The sequence below is a fragment of the Mytilus californianus genome, unplaced genomic scaffold (assembly GCF_021869535.1).
Source record: "Mytilus californianus isolate M0D057914Y unplaced genomic scaffold, xbMytCali1.0.p SCAF_13, whole genome shotgun sequence".
Taxonomy (NCBI): Eukaryota; Metazoa; Mollusca; class Bivalvia; order Mytilida; family Mytilidae; genus Mytilus; species Mytilus californianus.
In genome coordinates, this window is record NW_026262615.1 from 4,482,672 (window position 1) to 4,497,693 (window position 15,022).

The following is a 15,022-nucleotide window of genomic DNA, read 5'->3' on the forward strand; positions in this document are numbered from 1 at the left end:
GTTTGTTTTTGAAGAAATGAGAATGAGGAATCCCTGAAGAATGTCAATTATAAAATATAAAATACTTGTATTAATTATATGACACATGAATGTCTTGTAAATACATAAATCATATAATGCAGTTCAAATGTTTATATATTTTAACATTTTTGTATAATAATTATGTTTTATCTTAAACATGCTACACGAATATTTAAATATAAGATTAGTATAAACAATATTTACTTTCGAAAACAAATAGATAAACACGTACAGCAATACCATACACGGATTGGAAAATCATAGAAATTCCACTCCTAATAAGATTTAATAAGTTTACATGTATTGCAATATGGGCATTTAAGTTGGTCATATTAATGCTCTAATGAGATTTTATGTTCCCTCTTTGTTCTTGTTCATATTGATGTTTGCTAAGAATACCGTCATGCAAACAATAATTATGTTTTATACAGTACAAGATCATATATGTATCAATCATTTTAACCAAGGAATAGATACATCCTAGATTCCTGGTTTGCATTTAGATTAATGGCAGTAACTTTGATCAACATGTGCTGTTTCACTGAATATGATTATGTTCATGAATAAGGTCATTAAACATTGTTAGGTCTTTGTACACTGGTGTATGAATACACCCTCGAGTGCAGTACACAAGCAGAGGTAGGTTATTGATGCTTACATTTTCATTTCATTTACATTGGGTTTATGAATCACTGAAACAATAGGTGCAGAACGAGGCAATTATTTGCAGATCCAGGACTTTTAACTTATGGCAGATATCATAATTCAGAACACTGTCCTTCATTCACACATTTTAGGTCAACGAAGAGTAATATTCCGACCTCTCCTCATTTTGTACCTGCCCTAGACAATCTATTTAATCAGAAGGTTCTTAGTATGTTTTAAAATACAGACAATCCAACGTTATAATATTATGCAAATGCTGAATTATCAATTATGCAAAACATCATTACATCTGATGAACTAACGACTTTTAAAGCTTCCGAAATAATCTTTATTGCATACTTGATTGAGTGCACCCAGGTTTTAAATGTGTTACTTCAATCTTTTCTTTTATAAAACGTATCGTTTTCTTAAGAGAAATCTGCTTTTCTCTTGGCTTGACTACTTGTTACACCAAACAATCGTAAAGATTAAACAAAAACTATGTGAAACGTTCTTTCCACAGGTCCTGGATGAAATATATATATCGCTACCTGAAAATGGGGAACAAAATTGTGGGTTATTTAAAGTCATGGGCTGCTATGGATCTTTTTGCATTGGTCAAGTTAGTTGCGTATCATAACTTCGATACCGATGTAATGCATCAGTTCTATAAGAGAAAACACAAGATGTTAATTAATGAAATGAAGAGCTGTGGTATGATTGCCATTAGGTCCAAATGAAGCGCATTTAAGCAACTACAGGATATTATATGACCTTCAATAATAAGCAATACCCATACTTTATAATCAGCTAAAGCCATGATTTGAGGAAATAATTGTTCACAAAAGTTAGATTAAATTTCCGCGCGACTTTGCCGCCTCCTTATAGTAGATTTTGTAAAATGTCTATATCATAATGAACAAATGTGTCAATGTTTTACGGACACCAACACGTGGTTTACCGTTATGGAGTATCTGTTTCACAGATGACAACGGATATGTTTCAGTTATCGAAACTACAATCCATTCCCCTTTTTCCCGAATGTTTCCCACCGAATTAGACTTATCACCAGGTTTGTAATTACATGAGCAACATGACGGGTGCCTCCTGTGGAGCAGGATCTGCTTTCCCTTCCGGAGCACTTGAGATCACCCTTAGTTATAGTGGGGTTCGTGTTGCCCAGTCTTTGGTTTTCTATTTTGTCTTTTTCTTTTTAAGCCAAGGCGTTGTCAGTTTATTTTCGATTTATGAGTTTGAATGTCCCTTTGGTAGCCTTCACCTTTTTTTTCCAAAATGATCTGACAAAAACTTCATGGTTAAAAACCTTGATTAAAAGCTTCAATCTAACAGCAGACCTACGAACGCCACACATACCGGACATCATAACGCGCTTCTATCATAAGCGGGGTAAAACAATCATCAATCCAAGAATATACTTTCAACTGATTAAATCTAGAAAAAAAAATCTTACCCTTTGTTTTTTGTGAATAATCATCGTTCGGAATAATTGGGCGAAGGCAACTATTCACATTGTGATTTTCATTCATTAATACGAATAATGCATATCATCAATGAAAATCTTGAGGTATAAAGGTATTTAATGAATGCATATGACGAATGCGCAAATTTCAATATATGTTTTACCTTTTAAACAATTTCTTTATTTTAAATAATACAATCAATATGTCAAAGGCATTAAAGAAATGTACGGCATATAATGAATGATGCAGCATTTTAACACCTTACAAATGTTGATATGCCATTATCAAAAGACTGAAATGCCGTTCTATGACTTTGCCTACAATGATATGACGTTATATCGCCTTGCATACAATAATATGGTATTATCTTGCCTTACATACAATGCTATGACATCATCTCGCCTTGCATACAATGCTATATCATTATCTCGCCTTGCATACAATGATATGGCATTATCATGCCTGGCATATCACGATATGACATTATCTCGCCTTGGGTACAATGATATGACATTATCTCGCCTTTCATACAATGTTTTGGCATTATCTCGCCTTGCATACAATGATATGACAGTATCGTGCCTGGCATATCACGATATGAATGACATTACCAAGTTTTTATATCTACTATTAATTTTTTTAAAGTTTACCGAAAGGTGAAGCTGAAGACAGATGAATATAACTCTTAAACCAAACGAAAAGAAACAATCACGCTGTTCTTTTTTCAAAACCTTAAATACGTTAAACTCTCATTTCTTGTCATTGTTAATACGGTTTTACATTACAAAACATAGCACATCATGACTTATTGTTTAAATCCTTCGAATAAATTAACATTGCTAAAGAGAAGCGAAATGTAGTTTCTTTCGTTGATTTCATAGAAATAGCGTTTATACAAAAAGTTCTTCAATCCAGCCGCTTCCTTTAGTTTCTCACCCACCGCCATGCTAGGGTGAATACAATGCCCGAAAATATTCCTCCGATTCCACCTACAATACATAGTCCAAATGAGTAGTGAAAGTTGGAAGAATCAAACGTAAAGCCCCTAGAAGATAGTGTTGCGAAGACTATTGTTCCGATCAAGGCAAGTCCTCCTGAAAGAAAAGAAAATATTTGTCAAACTGACTAGTGTACTGATTTCCAAGTGAATATTACCCTGTATCTATTATGACTGGAAATGGAAGTACCAAATTGTAAATGTGTATATAATGAGCGACCTCCAGTTGTTCTCAACGGCAATAGTTTCTCAATTCTCAATAATTGTCAGTCATATCAATTTTGGTTTAATTTTGAATAAAATAATATGAAGCAAATCCCAGAGCGTCAAATTTCGAAGCTTGCAAGTGCTTTGAACCTGCAAATATAGTTAACGAAAAACACCTCTATTTCATAACAATTGTAATTTCCAGGCAACCACGGTCCTTTTGTGAAGTCTTTCACAACATACGTTGTATAAGGTATGTGATATCCTAAGCTTTAATTGTGTCACGGTATTACGTAACCATTTTTTTTTTAAATCGACAAGTGCTTTTTTTTATATCAAACAGAGTAATGACCATTCTTCAAGCGTTAATTCCTCAACCATGATAATAATTTCAAATACGTTACACTCAAGATGAACAAACAAACTCCTTATTCGAAACTCGAATCGAATCATCATTTTTTACAATTCTATCAATAATCGGGACGTACAGAAATGGAAATTCAATTTTAATTGGCTATTTGTCTCTTCAAGTATGTAAAACATGTATATACAATGTACGCAACAAGTTGGTATACTCAAATTTCTTGTTTTTTTTTTGTTTTTTTTTGTTGTTTTTTTTTTTTTTATTTTTCTATTTACATTCTTCGCAGTGCTGGTTTTAAAGCATCCCTTTACGAATTGGCTTAGACTTTTTAAAATATATGATCTGTGTTTACTTACATTTCATGTTAGAAGAAAGATTATCATTCTTTTAGGAACTAAATTGGTTAGAAGCGATAGAAATATGAACTGACGTCATGTTTAGACATTTAAAAATGCTTTGCTCTAGACCATTTTGTTTTCCTCTTTTGACATATTTGTTTGTTTTTATAGCGATTACGATTATAACACTATATTGACTGCTATACTCCAAGTTTTGACATTTTTACCAATTATGTTTGTTTGTTTTGGTCACACTTTATTGTCAATATTATGGATTTCTATGCGACTGTCATACAAGTGAGAGGTGTAGCTAGCTATAAAACCAGGTTTAATCCATAATTTTCAACATAAGGAAATGCCTATACCATGTCAGTGATATGACAGTTGTTTCCATTTGTTTGATGTGTTAAGTTTTTTATTTTACCATTTGATAAAGGACTTTCCGATTTGATTTTTCCTTGGAGTTCGATACTCTTGTTATTTAACTTTTTTCATATTGAATTTCACATTGACATTATTTTCAATTAATCTATTAATATTTACCTGCAATAAAGTTAAGTAAGCCTATTACAACAAACATAATTCCTTGATCTTTGAGTACAAACATCTTAAGGAAAGCACATACCAAAGCTGCAACAAAGGCTATCAGTGCAAAGCTTTCCAGAACTCCTGCAGCTGTAAGTTGGGCGTCACGTACTGGTGCATCTGCAATAATTTATTATAAAAATAAGACCAAAAAATATGTTTGTTAGGATATCTTCGGGTAAATACACGGGAATGTAGACATTTTGTTTTTTTTTTTTTTTTTTATTTTGCTTCTTTTTTACCTTAAATATATGACAATACTTTGCAATTTTGTCAATTTTCACACCGAGAGGTCCAAATAAAGCTTAAGAATATGCATTACGAGGCATTCAAAAGTTGGATGGTAAATAAACCCTATACACAAACATTTCTTTTATCTATGCCTAAAATCAGTCGTTTGATAGTCTTATTCCCCTTTATCTTCAAAAACATCAAGTATATACAAATAAATACAAACTATTTGATGTCACCACTGGACCTAGTAAGGCTGCTAGGAATTAGGTATTGGTTCTTAACACACTAAATGTTATTGTGGTGGTAACATCATGCAACTAAATTTAAGGTTGCCGGGGTGTCTACCTCTTGGATTTTGAAATAGCAGACAGCAATCGGTCTAGATCTTGAATGAAATGTGCAAATTTCGAGAGTAGTATGTAATTCATGTGTAAGACTGGTCATGTTGATATAGAAAAGTATGTGTTTTATGATATTTACGGTTGTATTTTACAAAACACAGAATTTCATTTGTTTGATACACTTTTTCCAACTTTGCTAAATAAGGGTAGATAACTCAGATATAAGGGGACATAGCTCAGATAAAGTAACTTTCATAATAGAATGTGTTGTGAATTTACCTATTTTATTATGTAGCAAGAAAACGTGTCCGGTGACCCCTTTTTTTCTTTTTCTCATCTGAAAGCATATTATTGGAGCTATCTTCTCATATTTTATCTTAAAATTCTATGCTGTAGTTTTCTATTTATCACACAAAATTGGGTTTTGAATGCATAATTTATACAAAATCTGAAATTCTGTTAATCAAATAATACAATGAAATACCAATTCAAGATCCAAAATCCTACATTCTCCTCATAGCTATATATAGTATAGCGTACGCAAATGTAAAATTTGTTATGTTGCCATCGAGACAACTATCTACCAGAGACTACATGACATTGTCAACAACTATATGGTATTGTTCTGTCTTTAACAATGCACAAAACCAATTTTGTTTGTCATCTACGAAAGGCCCCAGCATTAAAGAATATTAATCAATTCGGAGAAAGCTTGATTTATGCTATATCAACAAATGAAAAACAAATATGGCACCTACAACCAACGACAACCATTACATAGTCATAACTTAGGCGAACAAATACGGAATATGACGTGAGCGAAACACGTTTGTTAGTGCTCAACCCTTATCTTACTTATTACAGAGGTTATAGTCCACAACATTAGAACAAACTATATTAACCTAATGAAAAAGACTATACTCATCACATTAGTTTAAAGCACTCAAAAAACAAAAGGACAACAAATACAAAAATAGTACTCAGTTACTGAGACAATTACAACTAATAAATAAAACATGCATTCCCTCACTAATATTTACATCAGTACACAACCAACGGATTTTATGTAAACACGTCATAATAATACTAAAATGTAAGTATCGACAGGATGTAGGGCTAAACAAATTTATTAGATGCTTTGTTATGCTAAAATAATTTAATTTTGGATGTAACACGTCTTCTGATCGGATGAAGTTTCGTCTATCAGCTCATAGACATAATTTTGTCATGTGACCATGACGTCATCAACATTTCTTTTTATTATGATTTACTCCTTAAGAATGGAATTTAACATGAAATTATAAGAAATGACTGTAATACTTTTTTTGTTTATTCAAAATAACCTCAAAAATGTGGTGCACACTTTTAAATAACCCGTTACGCGGGTTATTCAGTGTGTACCACATTTTGTATGGTATTTCTTCAATGAATATTAACGTCATTCCTTAAATAGATAAAAATGAAGACAATGCTACCTATGAAAACAATATTCAGATAATTTACTACAGCATTAAATGTATAACCTTTCAGAATAATGTGATTCGAATAATAAATAAGTTTACATGGATCCTATATAAATTTCCTGGATTTATAAACACTATCACTGAAAAAATAAAAACAATGTGATATTGTCCGTGTAAGAAGATCTATACAGGAACAGTCAAACTTTCAAATAAAACAAAATGCATCTATGAAATAATTCAGTAAAATATACCAGTAATATGTCTTGAATAATATTAATCAGGTTTGCTCGTAATTTTTATGAAACCAACAATAGGTAATAAATGATTAAGATAAGTAAAATGAGAACAATAAAATCGCTACATTTATTGTAATCGCTGGGAGTGGCCTTTGTGGTCAAGCGTATAATTAATGATTTGAATTACTGACAATATCCTTGTGTAATAAGAAACATATAATACATGACATACATGTGTATATACTTGTTGTGATATCATCGAACGGCACATTACATTTTTTGAAAAACAACCACATACTTTACAGTTTATTGAACCCTGTTGTTTAGGTTCATTATTGCATATTTGTATAGCTTAAGTCTATTTAAAACAATATTTGACTACAATATTGAAATCAAATATTTAATCATTAATTTTCATCACACAGTCACTTTAAATAGCCTTTTCTCAGCAAACGATACAAAATTAAAATTTGGAAATTCCTGTATCTGTGATGAAGGGAACGATAAATTATGTCAGAAAATAAGGAAATACCTGAAAAATAGTTACACACTTCTACTCCATTTAATCGAACACATGATTTCCATAATCCCACATGAACAACATCTCCAAATTTATACCAATATGTTGTTGAAAATCCTATTATATGAAGAAGGAATGATACAGTGCTAATAATACTTCCCCCGATAATCATCGGTGGAATAGAAGTTAAGGTATCCACCATCATCAAATTGTGTCGTCTGTAGTGTTTAAACTTGCTAATGTCTAACGGTAACACGTATTATGTGGTTTTATAAAATTATGTTCGCTATTGCATAAGTGATATTTCTAATTTTCAATCTTTTGTTTTATAGTGAGTAAGTTCGAAAGATGACGTGTAATGGACATGGTTCGGTTACGCACACGGATACAAGTTAAACCTTCCTAAACAGGCACTGAGTGCTTTGCAAAATTATAAATTACGTCAGATTTTGTTTGTGTGATTGTGTAATTTTCAAGTAAAAACTAAAGTTTTTTTTTTAATTATTTAATACGTATTTACTGTGGGTACTGTGGATTCATTTATTTTCGTGGGTACCAATTTTCGTGGATTGAGAAAAACTTGCATTTTCGTGGATATTTGAATTCGTGGTTTTGTCTATCTCTGCATACAAAGCCTATATAAATTTAGTTATTCGTTGAACATTTGAATTCGTGGTTCACCTGTACCAACGAAAACCACGAAAATTGGTATCCAACGAATAATAATGAATCCACAGTATATTAGTATATGTGGGTAACCAATTTTAAGAAAACGATAACAAGATTGTTCGTACATTTCATACTACGAATTGAAATGTTAAACGAAATCTAAATTTTTCCAGATCCGTGAATGCAAACTTTGGTAAAACCACGAACTCCAAATATCCACAAAAATACAATCTTCCCTGAATCAACTAAAATACATGAATCCTTTCATAAAGTATGTCTTTTCGTTTAGTTTCATTAAACGCAAAACGGTATGGGAGATAAGTCGAAAAGGAAAGCATTGTTTCAATGGTTTTAGAAAAAAAATATGGATTTTATATGTTTGGAAGAAACTCATTGTACAACATTGGTAAAAATTGATAAGGGACTTTCGGATTTGAATTTTCCTTGGAGTTCGGTATTTTGGTTATTTCACTTTTTTGATAGAAAATGAATAGGTGAAAAAAATGGGAAGGGTTAAGTTTTTGCTATAACGGGACTTCCGCTTCTAAAGAGATAACCAATTTTAGATTTTGACGTTTATGAAAAATATAGAGATGTAGAGGGAAGGAAATTGATGGTTGAATTTGAATTAGACTCAAACAAAATTGTTCGAATTTTTAATGTTTACGCCCCTTATACACAGGTAAAATAGCTACGGACGTATTACGTCCGTAAAAAATCCGTAATACGTCCGTATTATACGGAAAACCTACGGACGAATAGTACCACGGACGTAAAACGTCCGTTGCTTCCCATCCATAATACGTCCGTATCAAACCGTAAAACATCCGTTAAACGTCCGTAATACGGATTTATAATGCTACGTCCGTAATACGGATGTTTAGTACCACGTCCGTAATACGGATTTTTTGTACCACGGACGTATAACGTCTATTAATATTATGCATATTATTATATAGAGATATTTTGAAAAAAAATACCTGTATGGTTTGATTTTTATGTAACAGTTATATTGCTGAAACTTTTGATGGACCTGTCAATGACAAAATGCTATACTTTATTTTAAGGTGATGATACTTTTTATCTGCATTCCCTGATATAGTCTCCTAGTGTTCTATCTAAAATTTGTTTCTGATGCAATACATACAAGGTTTTTGGCATAGAACTTTCTGTCATACAGTGACTTGTTGTTTAACAAGTTGAATATTGATGATAACTTTGATTTAAAATCTTTTTAAACATTCTACATGAATATTCAAGAGTAAATCAACATTAATCATAAGTATTTCAGTGCTTGTCTTTGGTTCATATTTTGCTTTCATATATTAACTTGTTAAAATAAGGCTCTTAGTTTTCTCTATTTGTCATATCCAAACCTTTTCATAGCACACTATATAGTTGGTTTTTTTTCATTGTTGGAGGACCTATAATTGCTCACTATCACATCATTTGAACTCTGGTGGATATTTTTCTCATTGGCAATTCAACCAAATTTCCTTACTTTTATATGATCTTTTAATTATATATCAAGAGTAATTGATCTCAAGAGTAATTGTGAATATTGTATTGTTTCCTTTTTACAGTTTTGAATGTATCTGTTTTCTTAAAACTTTCTTAGAACAAACATAATCTTCAATCTCCTTCAAAGTTCAAAATTTTATTTCCAAGGATTTTTATTCACATTCTAATTTCTTTACTTTCAAAGTCCATGAATGTCAAAATAAATGTCTTCTTTGTAAATTTAAATGTTGTATTTTTTGTAAAATTCCCATATTTGTGAGGTAGTCTTCTATGTCCTGTATTCATGGTATTGGTTATTCTTCACCATGTTCACTGTGAATGGTAACTGAAATAAAATATTCATAAATAATATAAATTTAACTTCCATGAAGTAATGTTATAGTAATTAATAGTCTAATACACTTAAGAGGTCCCAAACTGCCTGCAAAGTATATGCCTATGACATATTGTGAGTTTTAGCATGTTAAATTAAATTGCTTTGCCGAGTGCAGCTGGATAGGACCGCAGAGGTCCAACCCTGAACAGTTGGGGCAAAAATGGACACAATATTCGCACTTGATACAGGTCTGAATTTGGATTGTTTTTAAATATTTGACAAATAATAGGTTTCTGACACAGAATAAATGTAGTCAAAGAACTAGAATTGGTTATATGATTTGAATTTATATTCATTTTTTTGCTTTTGTGCAGTACACTATGCTGTTGCGAATTGACACCCCTCCCCCAAATAATATTTGAAGAATTTTTTTTTTTTAATTTCGGACGATGATGTGATTTTTGGCGGTTGTATAAAAACTGCTGTCATGTCCATGTTTATTGTACTTTTTGCTGTAAGGTTGCTGTCAAACTAATGTAAGCCTTTCCTTTTACTTTCCTTTTATGAAATCTTAAAACAAAGTTGTGTGTGTACTCATATATCAATGTGCAGAAACAGTATCAATAGATTAATCAAACAATGAAGGAATTTTGATAAAACTACCATAGCCGTAACTTGGAAGAGCCTCTATTAAATACAAGCTGTAGGTTGAACCAGTATTTACAAAATTGTCAAAGCATGTTAAGCGTACAACTCATAGGTAACCAGTACCTCAACAAGACATGCTGACCATTTATTTTATGTTGAAATTCTTTAAGATAAAGGTAAAATTACTAAAAGTATCACAAAATCTTAACACTTTACAGATCTTTGACCATGAGGTGAAGGTCGGATAAATCCTATCAGACAGACATCTACACCAAACGATTTTTTTATACACCAAATATAGTTGACCTAATATTTAAGCTTGTAGTACTTGAAAATCAGCAAAAATACAAAAACTTAACATTGATAAATGAAATGAGGTCATACCCAAGATCAGATGAAACCTGCCAGACTGACTTGCCAGACTGATATACATGTACAGTTGACCTACTGCTTATAGGATTTGAGAAATGGACCTTGTCACTGATCAAAAAAGTGAAGAAGAAGTCAGGTGAACCCTTCTAACAGACATGTAGATGTTACAAGGAACCCATATACCAAATATAGTTATAATATCCTATAACTCATACATGTCAAGTGAGAAATTCACATGACAAAAGAACTATATATTTTTTTCAAGCAGTTATTGAACCATGAAAATGAGGTCGAGGACAATGGACATATGACAGACAGAATCTTTGTAACATAAGCCTCTGCAAACAAGATATGAAGTCCAGGGGTTGAAGTCATAAAACTTTGCTCAGTGCTCGGAGCACAAAAATTATGCTCGAAACATGAAATCAAACATTTTGATTGGTTGATTTTGGAGTATGAGTACAAAAATATGACTCAAAAGTTTTATGACTTCAAGGCCAGGTCTTCTACCTTCTGAAATATAAAGCTTTATACAAATCGTTGACAATGCTGCCAAGAATAGAAATACTTATGGCTATGTTTTGACAAAAAAAAATTCTGATCAAAAAACAAAATTGAAAGTGTGAAATAGCATTATATTATATAAATAATAATGTCCTTTGGTCTTTTAAATGACACATTGAGGATCATACCTCATCTTTTTATATTTATATGCTGGTTAAACCTGGTTCATTGAAAAAGCTCCAAGGTTTATCCATGTACATAATCTGATTGCTATGTGTTTGCAAATTCATTCTGATAATGCAAAATCATTAATTGGTTGATTTTTTTTGCTTATTTTAATGTCCAGTGGCAAATATTTTATGTATTCTAAATGATAACAACTTATCAATACATAATATAGGCCAATCTGACTAGGTACACAGCTACTTTAGTACAAGTAATCTTGATGTACAGTTCTCAAGATGCATATCGAATGTACATCTGTAAAGCTGTATATTAACTGTACAGCTATAAAGTTTCATTTAATTTGGACCATTTTTCGGTTTTTCACATTTTTGCCATTTCCATGGTAACGGCAGCCATCTTGAAAATTCCAAACCCAAAGTGCACATCTGCACATGGGGATTGTCTTTATGGAGCAGTTTTATCAATGTATGTCAAGTCATCTCCGAGAACTAAGCTGGACAAAAAGTGTGGAAGAATAATTCGTAGAATGACAATATGTCCCCCCTTTTATCAAAGGGGTGACATAATAATACGCAAAAGTCGATTGTTCAAAAGCGAATTAAAGGTATTTTCTTTCATAAATTGATCGGAAAAATTATGTGGATTGGTTGATTGATGGTTTGTGATCATGATTGATCAATCAATCGATTGATTGATCGATAGTTTGATTGATTGATTGATCGACTGATTGACAGTTTGTAAAAGGTGAGGGGACATTTTTTTTTCGAATTCTCCACTTGATTAATTACTTGTTTGATATCAAAACTTGATTGATTGATCTCTTATCATGATTTGATCACTTTAATCATGATTTGATTGATTGATCAATACTTTGTATAGCCTAAAATGACACATTTTGCATTGGTTTATTCCTTGTCTATACGTTTTGTGCTGTTCAGTGTCAAATATCTAACGCACAATTTTACACGTAAGATTGAGAAATATACTCTATTTCCTCTTCTTACATCAGAAAAAATGAATGGCGATTAAGGTTATTCTAACACTAGATTTGCTATTGCAAGCAATAGCGGAGGATGTCACCCCGTACTGGACATTGTCAAGGTAGTAGCAATCATTTTGAGTGTACCAAAGTCAAATGGCACATCTATTATACATGCCTTTGATTCTGATTCCCCCCCTCCCCTTTTTCTCTTCTCGTAGAATAAGATTGATGTCTATATCACAGCTACTTTAGTACAAGTAATCTTGATGTACAGTTCTCAGATGCATATCGAATGTACATCTGTAAAGCTGTATATTAACTGTACAGCTATAAAGCTGTATATAAACTGTACATCTGTAAAGCTGTATATCAACTGTACAGCTGTAAAGCTGTATATAAACTGTACATCTGTAAAGCTGTATATCAACTGTACAGCTGTTAAGCTGTATATAAACTGTACATCTGTTTGTAAACTGTAGAGTTGATATACAGCTTTACAGCTGTACAGTTTATATACAGCTTTACAGATGTACATTCGATATGCATCTTTAGAACTGTACATCAAGATTACTTGTACTATTGTAGCTGTGTAAGTTTGAAATGTAAATGCTATGATAGTTTGAACTTCTGACATCTCAAGTGTGTGTGTATGGAGCAGTAGAAGGGGCAAAGTAAGGATGCCTTGATGCATACATTACATGGGAAAGTGAGAAAAATAAGCAACAGTGTACATGTACAGTTATACTTGAAACAGTTTTAGGTAGATAACATCAAATTATTTAAATTAACTGCAATTCTACAGATGAACTTACTTTGATATCAGTTCTTTTTTGCAGGACATTCACACCTACATGACATACATGTTCACCAGTGATATCAATCATTGTCAATACTGTACTTTCCTTTCATTTGGTTACAAGCTAAAATTGTATATATAAATAATTTAATCAAGAAGTCCAGACAAAAACTACATGTAGTATGAATTGATGCTCACTAATTTATACCTTTACTATATACTTTTACTTTTGAGTGAATCGAAACAAAATGTATGCAAACAACAGAAAGAAGATCAACAGTTAAGCTTATAAAAAATTAATATAAATATATGTGCATATTTTAATAAAAGAAAAACCTTTCAATGTACCTTGGCAATGGATAAATTTTCTGTCAAAAAGCAAAATAAACTTCAATAAACGGTTTCCCAAGCAAAGCTGGAAACGAACCCTGAACAGTTGGGGTAAAAATGAACACAATATTCAAGTTTGATATAAGTCTAAATTTGGATTGTAATCAAATATTTGACACATTATAGGGGGGAAATTTCTGGATCCACCACTGGGTATTGAACCTTTAGATTAAAGAGTACCATACACTTAAACTAAAGTTTTTTGTCCAGAAACCAAATGTCTTTAAAGGACAACAATGTGATAGCAGTATACTGTGTAGCAGTATACGACCCCATACTGTGGTTGTATAAAAAAATTGTTTGTTCTTTTAAACTTTTTCATAATTCATCTACAAGAAATGTAGGCCTGTTTGGGATCGCTTGCAATGCAATTTTCCTTATAAATTCAACCTTATATAGTAATGCCGGATTTTGATTGGTTGGTAACCAGAGCATTTTTCGTACATTCTTATCCTTTTTACTCTATTTCTGTACTAAAAATCTTTAGTACCGGACATTTACTTTTAATATTTAGTACTACTTCTTTACTCAAAAATAATGGTAATATTTAGGTAAGGTACCAGTATTTTACAGTACTTGTTTTGTACTAAAAATTTTGGTACAGAAATAATACCCACAGTGATCATAATAATCCATGTTTGAAAATCATAACTTTAAGAGATGTGAAATAGACAAACTATCAAAATGCTGAAAATGTAACGGTGTAATAACATGAATAAAAAACTGTAGTACTTAAATTTCAAGTACAAATCAAGTACTGTAAAATACAGGAACTTAATATCATGATAATTTTAAAGTAACAAAATGGTACTAAATATTAAAAGTAGATTTCCAGTACTACATAATTTTGGTACAGAAATAGTAGCTATGCAAAAGTAGCTGTGTAACCAATGTCAAGTTCTTTGACTACATTTATTCAGAAAACTATAATGTGTCAAATATTTATTTACAATCCAAATTCAGACCTGTATCAAGGAATCAGAAACTTGTCAACATTTAAGTTAAGTACTAAGGAGTATTATTACAACAACTGCACAATATTAATGACTTTACCATAAGTTATTTCTTGGTTTCCTTAAACTGACCTCATCACGAATATCAACAAATTGTTTACGGTTTTGTAAAAATAATAATTTGTCACTTCTAACATGGATAATTTTCAACTTGCCCACAACAAGAATCAAAACTTTGAACTCTATGACCTCA

The 15,022-nt window shown here is 31.6% G+C and overlaps 1 protein-coding gene and 1 long non-coding RNA gene across 8 annotated transcripts in view; both read right to left on the reverse strand.

Annotated features, from left to right (window-relative positions):
- The window catches only part of LOC127723042 (uncharacterized), a 260,474-nt gene that overhangs the window by 65,069 nt on the left and 180,383 nt on the right, over nt 1-15,022 (reverse strand). For 2 of the 7 annotated variants that reach the window (XM_052229479.1, XM_052229478.1), the window contains exons 2-3: nt 4,597-4,758; nt 2,243-3,241 (exon numbers count right to left, since the gene is read on the reverse strand). The exons of 1 other annotated variant lie outside the window; for it this stretch is intronic. In XM_052229479.1, coding sequence (XP_052085439.1) covers nt 3,072-3,241; nt 4,597-4,758 — 332 coding nt within the window. In that variant the 3' untranslated portion in view covers nt 2,243-3,071. Of the gene's footprint in view, nt 1-2,237; nt 3,242-4,596; nt 4,759-7,444; nt 7,866-15,022 lie in introns of those variants that run through there. 4 more of the 7 variants (XM_052229475.1, XR_007991826.1, XM_052229477.1 and 1 more) reach the window with 4 other exon arrangements.
- LOC127723048 (uncharacterized) lies at nt 9,743-13,647 on the reverse strand. The gene is made up of 2 exons (XR_007991831.1): nt 13,443-13,647; nt 9,743-9,947 (listed from the first exon to the last, which is right to left on the reverse strand). It is a non-coding gene; the product is annotated as an uncharacterized LOC127723048 (long non-coding RNA).